The sequence below is a fragment of the Ceratotherium simum genome, chromosome 22 (assembly GCF_057802395.1).
Source record: "Ceratotherium simum simum isolate JZ-2026a chromosome 22, ASM5780239v1, whole genome shotgun sequence".
Classification (NCBI taxonomy): Eukaryota; Metazoa; Chordata; class Mammalia; order Perissodactyla; family Rhinocerotidae; genus Ceratotherium; species Ceratotherium simum.
In genome coordinates this window covers 8,202,008-8,219,929 of record NC_141921.1, presented here as the reverse complement: position 1 = coordinate 8,219,929, position 17,922 = coordinate 8,202,008, and the positions used below count along the sequence as shown (strand labels likewise).

Sequence of the window (17,922 nt, the reverse complement as noted above, 5' to 3'; positions counted from 1 at the left end):
GGACACATGGGATCTGAAAGACAGTGTAAAGGTGGCAGGCTCAATGAATTATGAATCCTAGTGTGCTTGAAGGATTTTCCAAGTCAGGTTATTAAAGGGTATGAGATGGGGGTGGGAAAGAGGGATGCTTAAAATTAATCTTATGAAAGAGGTGGCTGTGATTGGTAATGAAAAGGTTAAGGTTAAGATTATAACAGAGGGTGCCTGAGGCAGGATAAATGTTTGACAGGCTAGGAGGAAGAAAAGGTTTGAAGTGCTAAGAGATGGCATTCCAAATGAAAGGTTTAATAAGAAAAAAGGTACAGATATATAAAATTTGGTGGGACTTCCAGGTAACTGAAGTCAACAGAGGCTGCCTAACTATCTGTCATCCAATATTTCCATCTGTGTCATTTATCAATTTATTGACTCTCAGGTCTGAATACATATTTCAATTATGTTCTGTGATTAAAAAAAAAAAAAAGAATTCCTTTAAACATCACTATTTTAAAGTGAACACCATGTTAAGTTTTCTCAGTAGAGGGCAGTGGAAGGACACTGCAGAGGGAAAAGGCTCTCCTGCAAATTCTGGCTGCAGCATAGGAGACAGCAGTGTGGGAGTGAGGACACTCAACAGAGCTCTGCCCCAATTGTGGGCCCAGAACATGGTCCCTCTGCAACTCTGCACTCTTAGCCTAGTAATAAATCTTTCCAAGACCCTATCAACACGAAAACCAGGATCCAAAGGTTTCCTGCCCACCCACCAGTACCGATTCCCTCTGCAAGCCCGGGTGCACAGCTTGCCTATGGCCAGAGGGTTCACACCACACTGCTGCTCCTTCTGCAAGTCCCCCACCCTCCACATGCAGCCTGTGCCCAAAGGATCTCCAACTCCATGCAAGCCCACTCCACACCCACACTACTGACTGCTGATTTGCTCCCCGAACTGCACACCAGAGGGTGCCAATTACTTGCCCCGTGACTCCAAACCAGTTCTGGCCTGGCCAAACAGTGAACTTCTCTTCTATTCAGTGGGCTGAACTACTTCTCCAACAAGGTCTGAATCCCTTCTAAGTTTGTCCTTCCTGGCCTACCCTCCCTCAGCCCTAGGGTACAATACAGAGTTTAATCATATTTTCTACTTACTTGTTTATCATAGTTAATAATTCATTATATTAAACTTTACCTGTTTAAACTACTGCGTGGTTTTCTATGTCCTGATTGAATCTAGACTGTTATCCATCCAAAACAATACTAAACAACAAGGGGAAAATAAAGCTAAACGAAAATCATGCCCTCATCATGACTTGCAGAAAGAGAATATTGAAACTTTAAAACAACTATGAATAAAAAGAGAAAAATTATCAAATCCCAGTACACGATTTCTCATGTTCCTAGTCCCATTCCTACCCCACAAAGACAGACTCAGAAAAACTGAAGGGAAGACAGAAAGAGAGGGAAGCTAGAGAAGGAGATTAAAACTACTGACTGAGAGCCTAAGAACACTAAAAAGTGTATGAACAGATCACAGCAAAGATTACAGGAAAGGGACTTCAAAAAAGGCACAATTTAAAGCGGCAGGGATGACTTAAAGGGGCACTTTAAGAAACACATAGCTTCTATAAAAAGCAAAAAAGCAAAATGAAAGTGAGAAGCTCTCTTTGGCAAACAAGTGGTAAAGGGGAAAAGAATCAAAATGGGAAAATTTATGGTCTTATAAGACAAAAGAGAACCATAAGATCAAAGCACTCATTACTTCTCACCACCCCTCTATCCCCCCAACACAGACCAAAATAAACCAACCAAAAAACTGGCTAAAGTATCTGAACTTTTTTTGCTAAACTGACAGAAGAGGGCGCCATTAAATAAAAATCTTGTAAATCACTATTTTCATACTATTTCATACTATTTTCATAAAAATGAATATATGTATACGTTCAACAAATATATATAAGACCTATTGCAAAAAATCTGGAAATGAAATTTTATCTATATCTACGAGGAAAATTCCCTCCCAAAAAACAACCATGAAGCAGGAAGAAACTGTAAATCAATACTCCAGTATATTTAAATATATTTAAATAAGCATTTGAGGATATGAAAAACCACCTTGAATCAGAAAATTCAAAAACTATGAACAATAAAAATTTTAAAAGGCAGGGATAAATGAAAAAAAGTTGATGGTACTCGGGAAAAAAAAGAAAAAGACAAAATTCTCTCAGAAATGAAGAATAAATCACAAGGTGTCCAAGGGAAAACGGATGCCAACAAAATTAAATGCAGGGCATTGAGGAAAGGCAGAAAAACAACCAAGAGAATGAAAATAACATAATGAAAAAAATAAAAAGGATCAGAGAGAAAGCAGTGCAAGTGGAAAAGAGACAAATTAATTATATTTATATTGGCAAGTCTCTGAAAAAAATACAAAGCAATGGAACAGAACTAAAATTTAAAATTATAACCTAAGAAAGCTTTCCAGAAATACAAAAAGACATGAATCTATACACTGAATAGCTCACTCAATGCCTGAGGAAAATTAATCTAGAATGACCAACTCTGAGACATATTCTACTAAAATTACTAAACTTCAAATATAAAGATAAAATCCTCAAGGCCTCCAGGCAAAGATCAATAACTTACAAAAGCAAAAGAATAAGACTGGCATCAGCATTTCCGAACTAATATATAAACCAAGGCAATAATGAAGCAGTCATTTTTTAAAAATGCAATCGAAGAAAGTATGAGCCAAAGATTTTATATGCAACCAAGTTGTCCTTCAAATATCAGGGTGATAGAAAAATAGTTTTCAACATACAAGAACTTAGGGAATTCTGCACTAATCAGCCCTTCTTGAGAAATCTACTAGAGAAAGCTTCATCCAATCAACTGATGACTAAGAAAACTTTAGTAAAAGGACTGATGATTAATATTTTACAAATATATAAATATACACCACTAAAACAAAGATGAGATGCAGGGTGAAAGACTAATGGACAAATTTAAATGTTCTGAAAAAGTATAAGTAATACAATTTTTTAAATGGAAGAAGGAAGAGGGAAAAAGGAAAATAGAATAAGCACACTGATTGTTATATAGGCAAAAGGTAGGACTAAAGAATACTTAAAAATTGATAAATCACATAATAAAACACTTAAAAAGAAAACATGAGACTAAGAACATTAAAAAAAGTTTAAGTATAAAAGTAACCACAAGAACAAAAAATATAACCTATAAATGAAAGCAACAGCTATAAATAATAACTACAATAACTAAAAGTAAAATACTAAATAAAATAATACTATTTATTTTATAAATAAAACCATACTATATATTTTATAAATAAAATAAACCTATAAAAAAAGCAAAGAAAATATATCTCATAGAAAGCACAGCAAATACAGCAAAGCATGCATAATTTAAAAATATGACAGCATTGAGACCAAACACATCAATCATATTAGTGAATATGAATGGACTAAACTATTAAAAGAAAAAACTTTTCAATTCAGCTCATGAAACAAGACTCAACTATCTGCTGTATACAAGAGATATACCTAAGACAAAGTAATTCAAAATGACTAAAAATAAAATAAAAATATCAGGCTAATGGAAACAAAAAAAAAGAGAGCAGAGGTAGCCATCTGATATTAGTCCAAGTCTAAAGCATTAAATGTGACAAAGGTCACTTTTTAATGCTTAAAACCCACAATTCACAATGAAGATATTATGCTTTGGGATATGTATGCATGAAATAACAAAGTAACCAACTTCATGAAGGAAAATCTACAGGAGATTTAAAAAGACACTGAAATACACTAAGAGCAGACTAAATACACCACTCTCAATACAAGACAGATCAAGTGGACAAAACTTGATCAACCTGATCAAACAAAAATAAGAAAAGAGGTAGAAGATCTTGGATATATATTAAACTTTACATTCTGATAATAGGGAACACACCTCTCAAAAGACAATGACACATACACAAAAATGAATCATATGTTAGGTCACAAAGAAACATAATTTCCACAAAGTAGAAATGTTATAAACAGTACTCTCTAAATGCAACACAATGGAACTAGAAGTTACTAACAAAAACAAGAAAATAGGATCTTGCATCTGGAAATTTTAAAACCATCTACTAAACATTTATTGGGGAAAGAAGAAATACAAACTGAAATCACAGTGGTTTTTCAAAATAATGACAATGGATCATTAGAGAATTGGAAAGAGTATTGCTTCCAACCTTATTATGGAGAGAGAGAAAGCACAAGTTTATGACTTTTCTGGAACTCAGTGAAATGACAAGGTCACAGGGCAAATAACGGGCCCAAAATCTAAGACAGGTGCATGCAGAGAGAGACAAGATGTGAGCACTAGCTTACTAGGTAAGAGTTACACTAGGGTGATTGACAAATTGGTGGAGACTAACAGTGCACTGGTGAGAAAGAGTTAAGGCAAATATAGGGTGTCTGCAAGTTCTTGCAGGCTTTTTTTCCATGAACACCACCAAGTGCTCACAGAAAAATAATCAGCAGAGTCCTCAGAAAGTCTCTCCCAAGATGCAGAACAAAGGGAGAGGAGGAGCACACACTGTGAGGGGGGCACAGAACTCTGCCAGGACCCTTCCATCTCCCTCACAAAACAAAAGCCTTAATCTGAGAGGAGAAGAACAAACATTGTCACCTGAGGGCACTGGTGATATCCATGGGAACCAGATGAAGAGAAGAGTGAGAAAAATCCTCTACCTCAGGAAGAGGGGCAGGAAACCATACTAGGCTCAGAATTATAACTGGAGAGAGACAGTAGCTTTGAGAAGGTCACAAACCCAAGACCCAGGGACTCAATGCCTGCAGAAGACTTAACTATTATCAGAAAAACAGACTGCCCTCCAGTCCCCATGGCCAGGCTAGTTAGCAGAGTAACAGGTAACTTGCAGGAGACACACCATCTCTGAAGCACAAAGGGAAAATCAAAAGCTGAAGGTGAAGTGAGTATCAAAAAAAATCTCTAGCCAACCAGTCAACACCCTAAACACAAGGTATCAAAGAGGAATTTAAAGGTTTTGGTGTAGTAAGCAAAGCCATAGGAAAAAAAATCTCAAACCCAACCCTACTCAAAATTAGATCAACTCAAACACTTGCACTAAAGTCTTCCATTTCCAGACATAAAAATCATTTATCTTAGTCTCTACTATCCTACATAAAATACCCAGTTTTCAACAAAAAATTGCAAAGCATACCAAAAGTCCAGAAAAAGCACATTTGCAAGTGACAAGCAATCATCAGAAACAGATTCCAGGGCTGGCCCTGTGGCTTGGTGGTTAAGTGCGCACGCTGCGATGCTGGTGGCCCGGGTTCGGATCCCGGGTGCGCATCGAGGCACCACTTCTCCGTTCATCCTGAGGCCGAGTCCCACATACAGCAACTAGAAGGATGTGCAGCTACGACACACAACTATCCACTGGGGCTTTGGGGGGAAAAATAAAATAAATAAAATAAAATAAAATAAAATAAAAAAAAAAAGAAACAGATTCCAGTAGGATACAGACGTTAAAACTGACAGGGAAGGGCCGGCTCCGTGGCTTGGCGGTTGGGTGTGCGCGCTCTGATGCTGGCGGCCCGGGTTCGGATCCCGGGAGCGCCCCGAGGCACCACTTCTCCGTCCAGCGCGAGGCCGGGTCCCACATGCAGCAACTAGAAGGATGTGAACCTATGACATACAGCTATCTACTGGGGCTTTGGGGGGAAAAAACTGAATAAATAAAATCTTAAAAAAAAAAAAAAAACTGACAGGGAATTTATTTGTTTTTAATATTTTTTTGAGGAAGATTGGCCCTGAGCTAACATCTGTTGCCAATCTTCCTCCTTTTTCCCCTTTTGCTCCCCAAAGCCCCAGTAGATAGTTGTATACTATAGTTGTACATCCTTCTAGCTGCTCTGTGTGCACACCGCCTCAGCATGGCTTGATGAGCAGTGCATTGGTCCGTGCCCAGGATCTGAACCAGCGAAGCCTGGGCTGCCGAAGCAGAGTACGAACTTAACCACTACGGCACCAGGCCAGCCTAGACAGGGAATTTTAAATGACTATGATTAATATGTTAAAGGCCCTATATATAAGACAACGTGGGTAATTTTAGCAGAGACATGGTAACTATGCTAGAAATAAAAAACAGAGATGAAGAATGTCTTCAACAGGCTTATCAACAGAACTGTCACAGTCAAGGAAAGAATCAGGGAACCTGAAGATAGTCTATAGAAATTACTCAAACAAACACATAGAAAAAAAAAGATGGGGTAAAAAGAGAACAAAGAGCATCCAAGAACTGAATGACAAAATCAAACTATTTAATATATGCATAGCCAGAAACACAGGAGAAAAGAGCAGAAAAAAAATAACAACCAAGAATTTTCAAAATCAACTAAAGAGAGCTGGTGGTTGCACAACATTGTGAATACACTAAATACCTCTGAACTGTACACTTTAAAATAGTTAACTGTATGTTATATGAACTTAGTATCAGTAAAAAAAGAAAAATCTTCAAAACCACAGATCCAAGAACACCAAGCAGGGCTACAAATGCTACACACACACACACACATACACACACACACCCTTAGGCAGATCATAGTCAGACTGCTGAAAAATAAACACAAAGAGAAAAATCTTGAAGGTAGCCAAGGGGAGGAAAAAGACATTACACACAGAGGAGAAAATATAATAATAGCAATAGACTTCTCTCCAGAAACCATGCAAGCTAGAAGACAGTGTGACATCTTTAAAGTGCAGGAGGGGAAAAACAGAATTCCAGACCCACTGAAAGTACCTTTCAAAAATGAAGAAGAAATAAAAACTTCTTCAGACAAACCAAAAACTGAGAATTTACTGCCAGTAAATCTACTCTATAAGAAATATTACAAGAAGTAGCTCAGGCAGAAGGAATATGTCACCAGACAAAAACTTAAATATACATAAAGAAATGAAACAAATGAAAGTAAAATAAAATAATTTTCTCCTTATATTTTACTAGTCTAAAGGATAACTGACTACCTGAAGAAAAAATAGTAGCAACATATTGTGTTTATACCATATGCAAAACTAAAATACATAACAACAATACAAAAAATGGGTGAGAAGAATTGGAAATACAATGCTACAGGGCCAGCATGTTGCGCATGAAGCAGCATATTATTATTTAAATGTAGATTCTGACTGTCTAAAGATTATATTGTAAAACCTAGAACTACTAAAAAATAATTTTATGGGCCAGCCCTGGTGGCCTAGTGATTAAGTTTCACACACCCCACTCCAGCAGCCTGGGTTCAGTTCCCGGGTGTGGACCTATACCACTCATCAGAGGCCATGCCTTGGCAGCAGCTCACATACAAAATACAGGAAGACTGGCAACAGATGTTAGCTCAAGGCAAATCTTCCTCAGCAAAATAGAGGAAGATTAGCAACAGATGTTAGCTCAGGGCAAATCTTCCTCAGCAAAAAAAAACTTCTTTAAAAAAATAATAATAATTTTATAAGAGGTACAATGACAAATCCAAAGAGGAGATAAAATCAGTGGGCAAAAGTTTAATGAGAAACAGGATATTTGTATAGTCTCAACATATCTTCCCTTACAATATTTACTAACTACAAAGGGAAACATAGTAACTTTAAAGTGGAGAAACCTGAGAGACATCACCTTAAACCAGGTGTCACAAGTTAACCTCACCCGTAATAAGACATATTGACATCATGCACCTCCTGTTACACTGAGAAAGGCACAAAATCACATCTGTGGTATTCTTGCCAACAACGCATAAGCTCAGGCTATCATGAGAAAATACCAGACAAATCCAAACTCAGAAATATGCTACAAATACCTGATGAGTACTCTCCAAAAGTGTCATGGTCATGAAACAAAGAACTGAGGAATTATCACAGATTGGAGGAGGCTATGGATACATGAAAACTAAATGCATTGTGGATCTTAGATTGGAGCCTGAACCAAAAAAAAGTACATTACTTGAAAATTTAGTGATATTAGTAGTAAGGTCTGTAGTTTATAGTATTGTACCAACAGCACATAGTATGTAGTAATATTGTACCAAAATTACCAATAGTACTGTACCAATTGCTATCAATTGTATTGTGGTTATGTAAGATGTTAACAGGAGAAATTTGATGAAGCGTATCAAGAACTCTGCACTATTCTGCAACTCTTTTGTAATTCCTTAACATTTTTAGATATGCTCATGTTTCAAACATGCTGTTATCAGTCATTATACATTTTAAAAGTAGTCAGCCTCTCTGCATTAAATCAATTACTAAGAAAAACAATCCCAAAATTTAACCCTAGAATTTGTGAGGGTGCTATTAGACTTGCCATGTCCCTAAAATACAGACCTCTGACTATAAAGACTACTGACCTCTAGAACTATACCTCAATTTTGACATTAAGAAAAAGATAATAAACTTCCTGGTTTAAAAAAAAAAAAAAAGGTCAAAATGCCAACATGTTGGTAATAATGTGGCAATACATTAGGACTACTCAAATATCTTCAAAGACATCTACACAGTTGCTAGCCATGGATTTATTAAAAGTACCATGTAATGCATATTCCCAGCTATATCTATGAATCAAAGCGTATGCTTCTCCATAAAGCCCTTCCTTACGCACCCTAGCTGGAAGTCATTTTAATTCTTTCAACACTTATTACACATTCTCTTTAAATGTATATATGTGAGTATGTGTATGCATGGCCCATGCATTGGGGTGAAGGGAAGAGGAACAATGTAGCAAAAGCTAAATGTTAAAAGAGTAGTACCACAATAAGGGATTCAAAGCTTCAGAGACAGGAGAGAGGAGGCTGTTAGGGATTGGAAGGGACTAGACTTCAGGTGAGCCTTAAAAAAAAGGATAAAATCTGACTGGTAAACAACGAAGAGGGGAGGAAATCCATGGGACTCCTATAAAGCAAAAAGCTCAGTGGTAGGAATACATATACTATGTTTGAGATTATAGGCTAATTTGGCGGTATGAAGTCATACAGGCTCCAGAGTTATGGAGGCTCATTCATAATGAAAAGGCAGGGTTAACAGGTAGAGGGCCTTCAACATTAAGCTAAAGAAGATGTCCCAAATTCTATAACAGAGGCATTCAAAGAACAACTCCAATGTTCAGTTTCCTGTAACTAAAATGGATGCAGACAAAGCATAGTTAATCTTAGAGTACCTTGGTATCTCAAGAACTATAGAACTATTTACCATGTAGAGAAACTTTAAGCTTGGCTATGATTTTTTTTTTTTAAGACACAGAACAAGCGTGTGTTTGAGAGAAATCCATGCACAAGAGAGAAAGAAGTATTAGATGAGTACACCAAAAATATAAAAAATTACTAAAACATCAAATTAAACAAACCACACAACAAAATCCAAAAATAAGATTAAAAGAGAATGAAGTTGCTGAGAGTAGATCTTAAGCATTCTCACCTCCAAAAAAATTTTTTAATAAAAAAATAAATAAAAGAGAATGAAGAAAATGAGAACCTGGGGAGATATAAATAGGAAATACAAATTTTTGTATGTGAACATTTTAATTACCATTTTACTTAAATAAAGACAGAGGTATAACTAAACTTTCTAAGAAATTATGTTACCATTAAGTAGCAAATTTTTAAAAAACTGTCAGTATAAATATAAAGAATTATAAAAACAGATATTTTAACTGCCATATTATTTTCTTTTCCAAGCACACACTGATTTATGTCAGATGATCTTTGAAACCAGCAGGAGGAACTGCAAGTCATCACATTTACAGGTGTGCTAAACCACTGACTCGGCTGCAATGATACTTTGTTTAAACCACTTTCAGTAATAGAAATACATTAGTTAAATATCATAGCAAAGCAACTTGTTGAAAATAACTTCATTTTTAAAATCAAGCTAACTTATAGGTTAGCAAGCTTTATAAAATATCAAGATCAAACTGCATCTGATTGAACTGAACAATTTTAAAAACAAAACCATTTAAATTTTTATTTTCTTTTAAATGTTCAAGTCATAAGTAGCAAATACTACTTCTTTCAGAATTAGCATAAAGCCTTTAGCTTAGTTTCACAGCAGTGAGATGACTCCTTACTATTTCATTTAAGTATTTTGTGCTCTGAAACATAGGTTAGATAAACTATACTAGAAATCAGAAGGCAATAAATATTAGCCACATTTCCAAATTTCATTTAACAATGGGCACATCTTTTCCTGCTAGGTGATTAACACACCGCATTTTTACTAGGTCCTAAAGCCTCTCAACTTTTATCTACCATCACAGATTGGAGGAGGCTATGGATACATGAAAACTAAATGCATTGTGGATCTTAGATTGTATCTTGAACCAAAAAAAAAGTACATTAATTGAAAATTTAGTGATATCCTAACAATGGCAACAGATGTTAGCTCAGGGCGGATCTTCCTGAGATTTTGTAAAAGAGATGTTTGGTTCATGCAATAAAGTAATTCTAGAACTAGATTATATTTAAAGGAAAATACAACATATGGAGCAAAATCCAGTGAAGAAATACCTCAAGCTGCAACTCAAGGGGAAAAATGTGGACCTCAGACAGTTTTGATTTGATATGTGAACCACCGTGAGTTTAGTAAACTGGAATTTCGTGTCTGTACAAACTTAAGTTTTCCTTTGAAAGGTAAAAACCAATTCTTGCATACCCATTTAATTACACTGTAAGTAGCAGTAGTCTTTTATCGCACTAAGTTTTCTCCTGAGGCAGAATTGATCAAAATTTTCAAATAGGTTGGGTTATATGATGTGCTTTCTTTACGTTAGTATGGTACAACCAGCATAAACAGAAGGGGGGATAAAGATTTTTATGAGATGCTTGGGAAAAAATTGCAAAGGAAAGAACTTATTTGTGAAAAATATTTCTCAAAAAGCTACAACAGATAGAGACCATGTAAATTTTACTAGTGAGATAATGAAATCAGCCCAATCCTTTTCCTTGGGTATCTGGGTTATTCTTCCTCTTTCCTCAAACCTGATGTTTGCCAGATAAGGAAGAGTAACAGCAGTAAGAGTCAGAAGTCTTAACAGCAAAGACTTTTCAAATATCCAAATGATAGAAATGAAAAATAGACTTAAAAATGTGTGCTAATGATAAAATCGATCAGTCAAATAAGCATTTATTAAGCAACTACCATGTGCCAAGACAAGATTAATAAGAAACACAATTCTTTTCCTCTAGAATCTTAGAATCTATTTGAAAACAAAGTATAAACATATTTAGAGTAAAGTACCACTATGTAACTATAGCATAAAGTCTTTCACTTGACAACGTGAAATTAGTTGTGAGCAGCAGAAAGAAAACTATAGGAGTTCATAAAAGAATAACACTGGGTACAGAAAATGTAATAACCTTAAACCATGATTTTAAAGCTATGAAAATGTTTATGGACTGACAGACCTGGGTCCAAAATCAGTTTTACCCTTTATTAGCTGTGTAAGCATGGACAGTTTCCTTAACTTTGTTGGGCCTCAGTTTCTCATCTACAAAATAAAGATAATATCTTCCTATCCACCTTTTGAGACTGCTATGAAGAGTAAATGAAATAATGTAGGTAAATCACTTGACATGATACCTAGCACAAAGCAGACCCTCAACAAAAGAAGAGACAGTAGGAGTGGGATGGTGGTCAAATTACAAACTGAGAAATTGAAAAATTCTGTAAATAATGGGCTTCTAGTCCCTTAAAAACAAGGGAAACAAAGAAGGCTATAGCAAAGAAGGAGAAATTGATATGATGGTACATTCCCCTTCACAGCAACTTCTCTTCTGTCATAGCAAGGATCTGTGCAAACATAAGCCAGTGTCTAATGGCCATTGCTGAGGGGGAGCGCTCAATGCCTGGCTGCTTTGTGACGACAACAGAGACTCATTATGTCACTGGTTAGACTAGCTCATTCATAGAACTGCAGGTGTTCATAACACTGTATAAAGTAGAGAAGCAGTGCACACTCGAGGAACTCTATAGCCACATCCTGAGTAGGTATTAGAAGACAGTATTCTAAGGAATTTTAGGATAATCGTTAAGATATATTTCTTCAAAAGTGAAAATTGGTGGAATGGAAATGTCTCAAAACACCTCAATGAATCTTAAAATGAGACATTATGTGCATGATAATTTTCCTTGCGTTTGACTTTTCAGCGTTTATGACTTTATTGCACGCTTCTATTAATGCAAAATTATCTCCGAAGACTAGAAATTCAGTAATGATCCAGAAATAGGCTGATTTATATCATTTTTGCCTTAAGTTGAAACATGTAGCTAAAGATAAATACAAGCACTCTGAATAGAGTCTTTCTTCAACAAAATAGCTATGTCAGCACAGGCAGCAAACTAGAGCAGAAATGGAGTGCAAAGTTCAAAAATCATTTCCTAAGAGCATAGAGTACTTAAAATGTAGTATGGCTAGGTTAATGTTTACTTTTACTTTATTTCACTTAGCATTGGGTTATCAAGTATGTCAAATATCTTTCCCTGGATCTCCTAGAGCTTACTGTAAATTTTAATTTATTGAAGGAGTTTCATAAATACAGACCTTCTGTACAACAACTGGTATAGCATCTTGTCCTGTCATTATCTACATCATAAAGTTGTTAAGAGGATTAAACAAAATGGTATGTGCACAAGTGTTGCAAACTTATAAAGTTCTATTAAAATGTTTGTTATACTACTATTCATAATTGACTGCTTTTTATAGAATCTTGACAGAAATTAGGACATAGATTCCTCATAAATATTTCATGTATCAAAGAATCTTGAGTATGATCTAGTCCAAGCCCTTTATTTAATATGAAGAAGTTCAGAAGTTCAGAGAGAAGTAACTTGTCCTAGGCCATACCCAATATAATAATGACAAGAGGTTTGAAAAGCCAGGGCAGGCTCCTGATTCAAGATTAATGCAATGGGTTTACCACTATAGTTAGCTGTCTCACATTTTGATTACTCAAAATTAAAACAAACGATATAGATTTCTATTCTCCACTGGCCCAAATTCTTCTATACTGAAAACAGAAAATGAGCAGTGGGTCAATTCTGGAGCCCGGATTACAATTTATAGTGATCACATAGCATGCTTCCACGTAAGAAGCCAATCCTTTGGTAAAAGATTCTAATTCATTGCCAACAATTCTTCCTTACTTATTCACCTTTGTAGATATAAATAGAAAATACTCATCCGCAAGGAATGAATCAACTATAATGACATTAATCTTCCCTTAACTCTAAGTGCAAAACAATGTGAAAAATGAAAGTCTGAGGTAGATGGAGGCAGGGAGAATACTACAGGCTTCGTGTCAAGTAAAACAGTAGCTTGAGATGCTTCTCAATACTCTTCAAGTTCATGTTACTTTGTTTTCAGAATTTTAGCATATATAACCCAATATGCAGTTGTCCCAAAATAAGAAGAATCAACTCTGGGGTACTTAAAACATAGGGTGTAGAAGCACTGTTTTGTGGATAGCTATATAATGAAAATAATGTGCAGATCAAGCAAAGTGACTAATGGGTAAAATTCCTGGGACTGGGTTATATTTTCATATAGAATACTTTTTATTTATGTGCCTAAATCTATAAAATAGATAAAATACTTGCAATCATTTTTCAGGAAGTTATTCTCATTTCTGAGTATAACATACATGTATAAAAGACCATGTGTCTTATCAATTTTTCAGTATACTTCTCAAAGTCAGACACCATACATTATTACGTTTTTTTTAAGCTCCCACTGTATCTAGCATAAATCTGGATATACTGTAAGCACTCAGTACTGACAGAATGAGGTTTTTTTATTGGATTTTCTTATATTCATCACAATTCCAGATTGTAGTGGCTAAGTCACATTCCTTTATACTTCTCTAGCAAAATGTCCACAAACACTGAAGGAGAGGGCAGATATGTGCAGGAAATTTAAAATACAGGCATGTCCTAGGTTAAAGATTCAAATTATGCAAACTGTTCCACAAGGCCCATCAAACAGAGCAGTGATAATCATAATTTAGAAACACAAAATATAATGCACAGGCAAAATATAGAAAACACCATATAAAAAGTTCCATGATCCTAATGAAAAGTTTGGATTATTCAAAATATATAAACTTCATTTTTAAAAAACCACAACGTAAAGTGAGTGCTGTATAAAAACAGGAGAAATGAGAAAATTTATAGGGCAAGAGTTACATAACAGAGCAAACCTTTACTGTGATAAAAGTGGATTATTTGCAGAGGAAAGCCAGCTAGCACATATATTTCAAAAGAAAGCCCAAGTTTAAGGTTGTGAAAGATAGCCTGATGCTTTTGCTTAGGCCCAATACAGTATGAGATTACATTTCTGCAGAAATATAACATCACTGTTTTTAACCCAAGTGCTATTATAATATTTTCCCAAAAAAATAACACACAAATAGTTAGAGAACACCTGTACCATTCAATTATTTAATACTATCTGGGAAAATTCTCCCTTTGCAATACTCTAGATAGATTGGATTGAGAAAATATCCACAACCAACAGATGTTTTAATCTTCAAAACTAATGAACATGGACCAATAGGATGCAAATAAGGAAAGAACTTACATCCACCCCTTCAAATGGTAATTCTCACATCAGAGACTTATAGTCAATTACTCCCAGCCCACAACCTCCCTTTACTTCCACCTCATACCCCTCTCATCAGTACCATGCAATGGCTTGGTGGGATTTTTAACCTCAACCAATAATCTACATCAGCCTCTCCAAAAGATACCCTAAAAATACACAAACTAAATAAAGCGATGCACATGCTATTACAAAAGAAGCTTCAAGACAAGAAACCTGGGGACATCATTACAAATAAGTTGCTGCTCCTTCCCCCACCCACCCACACATAGAAATCATGGACATGTCACCTATACCATGCTTTGTTAAGAGTATAGCACAGTGGTAAAAGCCTGGATTTGGAGTCAGGCCATACAAATATCTGTAAATTTTGACAAGTACTAGAACATAAAAAAAAAGGAAGCACTGGCTTAATAAAATAGGCAATCTCAAAATGTACATAGTTGGTAAAAATCTAAATTAGTGTCACCATCCTGTAAGGCAATTTAACTACAAGTATCCAAAAACCTAAAAATATGTATATAATTTGACCCAGAAATCCAATTATGAATTGAATTTATTCAATATCATCTAGGAAAATAATAGGTTAAGTATGCAAGAATATACGTACCAGAATATTCTCTACAGTAATGTGTATAATAGGAAATATTGCAAAAATCCTAAAAGTCTAAAAGCATAAGACTGATGGGTAAAATTATTATGCTACAACCACACCATGAAATATCACGCAAACATTAAACAAACATTAAAAAGAACAATGAACAGTTACATTTGCTTGGATAGAAAGATATTCATAATAGATTAAGTGAAAAATGTAGATTACAAAATGGTAGCAATAGAACAATCTCATTTGTATGAAAAGAAGTTAATCACATAAGAGAAAATATCCTGGAATAATACACTCAAAAATGTTAAACAATTACTATCTCTAAGTGATGAGATTAAAGGTGATTATTACTTTCTTCTTTGTAAATTTCTATATCTTCTCATTTCATACAATGAACATTACTTTTACAAACTGAAAATAAAGGCTTTTTATAATATGAGTAAAAAAATTAATAGTAGTAAATCTACACAAAGCATATAAATAAATGATAGCTGATTATGTAAGTCCATGTATGAACCTGAATATACCTACATATCTAATCTCAGCTCTGTAAATACACATCTCAAGTTTTGACTTTCAAAAATTAGCACTTCTTTGAAATTGTAATTTAGGCTTTTTAAGGATTTCAAAGGATTTCACTGAGGGACATCTGTGTCATCCCAACACAACCAATACTGCTCCAATACTGTTGTACAATTCATTTTCAGTCTGCTTTGCAGTTGTAAATAAATTACAATTTTGTGAATGTGTAGTGCTGTGCTGGGCCTTGCCTTTTAAGTCAGGCCCCCCTGTCCCCCACGAAAAAAAATAAACAACTTCTACATTAAAATGTCAGAAGTTCATAAGGAAAACCACAGCAGAATGCCACTTCTTTAACAGCTTTAGAAAGGAGTAATCATCAGTAAGGGCCCCAGGAAATGAGGCAGAAACACCAAATAGAGTTATTCAGACATTCAAACAAGTCTGACTTTTCTCTCCTTCTAAGCATCTCCATCACAATACTACAGGGGAAGATGAACCTTAATACACAGTAAGATAAGAAAACAACTTTAAAAATTTTTTTAATTATCTAAGAATTCATAATAATTTAGTAATTTAACACTGAACTAAATAAGAACTTCATCTCAAAGATAAAATATTTAGATTTTATTTACTCAGATTAGAGTTACAGATGGGCGATGGTACACTGAACAACCTATAAGGAATGTTAAAGACATTCAAGAACTCATAAAATTTGATTACTGGTCAAATAAAGAAAAAAGTACTTGAAATAAGTCAGACAGAGAAAGACAAATACTGTATGATCTCACTTATATGTGAAATCTAAAAAGAAAACCAAACTCATAGAAACAGAGCAGTTTAGATTAGTGGTTGACAGGGGCAGGGGAGAATGCGTGAAGGTGGTCAAAGGGTGCAAACTTCCAGTTATAAGATGAATAAGTTCTGGGGATCTAATGTACAGCATGGTGACAATAGTTAACAATACTGTACTGTATACTTGAAAGTTGCTGAGAGAGTAAATCTTAAAAGTTCTTACCACAAAAACAAAAAGTAATAATGCAAGGTGATGGATGTGTTAACTAACATTGTGGTAATCATCTCACAATATATACATATATCAAATCATCACATTGAACACCTTATATGTCGATTATATCTTAATAAAGCTGGAAAAAAGAAGAAAGTACTTACCACTAAGTCCCAATTATTTTGTTCAAGCAATGTAATAGCTTCATCAATGTTTTCAATGCCAGTACATGCCTGGAAACAAAGTAAATAAGAATTTTAGATATAATTTTGGGAACGGGGAGGTTAATTAGTCTTAAAAGGTAACTAGCATGTGTAATTGAAGTTTGAATAGCTATATAAATAAAGCCACGACACTAAATGCCTAATACTTCTGAGCATTTTACACATATTGTTTGAAAACTGTTAATTACAAAGTAAATTTACATTACACTGAAATAAAAGACAATAAAATAAGGCAATAAAAGAAAGTATGTTTAAATGTTGACCTTTAGAGCCCAGGATAATCTCTAGATCTCTAATCGCCGAGAACAAACTTTTATTTAAAAGTTTCTGATGAACAACCATATGTAAAAAAATGAACTTCAATCCATACCTTGCACCTTATACAAAAATTAACTCAAAATAAATAACAGACTTAAAGTAAAACCCAAAAGTATAAAACTTCTAGATCTGTGCTGTCTGATATGGTAACCACTAGATACATGTGGCTAGTCAGCCCCTCAAATGTGGCTCAACTGAGTTAAGATGTGCTGTGTTAAATACACACGAGGGTAGGACTTAGCACAAAAATAAAAATGTAAAGTATCTCATTAATAATTTTTCTGTTGAATACATGTTGAAATGATCATTTTGAATACACTGGCTTAAATAAAACAGAAGATTTAAATTAATTTCACTTGTTTCTTTTTAAATTTTTAACATGGATACTAAAAAAATTAAAATTACATATATCACTTTCAGTCTATTTCTAGCATTGTTCTAGAAGAAAACATAGGAAGAAATCTTTGTGACCTTTAGATACAACAGCAAAAACACAATCCAAAAAACTGGTAAAATGGACTTCATTAAAATTAAGAACTACAGCTCTTTGAATGACACTGTTAACAGAATGAAAAGGCAAGACAGAGACTGGGAGAAAACATCTGCA

General features: G+C 34.8%; 1 protein-coding gene across 5 annotated transcripts in view; it reads right to left on the bottom strand.

Annotated features, from left to right (window-relative positions):
* FAF1 (Fas associated factor 1) overlaps window positions 1–17,922 on the bottom strand; it is a 487,297-nt gene that overhangs the window by 385,373 nt on the left and 84,002 nt on the right. For 4 of the 5 annotated variants that reach the window (XM_087445969.1, XM_087445971.1, XM_004438535.3 and 1 more), the window contains exon 2: window positions 16,938–17,006. In XM_087445969.1, the coding sequence (XP_087302095.1) occupies window positions 16,938–17,006 (69 nt within the window). Of the gene's footprint in view, window positions 1–16,937; window positions 17,007–17,922 lie in introns of those variants that run through there. The other variant, XM_087445973.1, reaches the window with a different exon arrangement.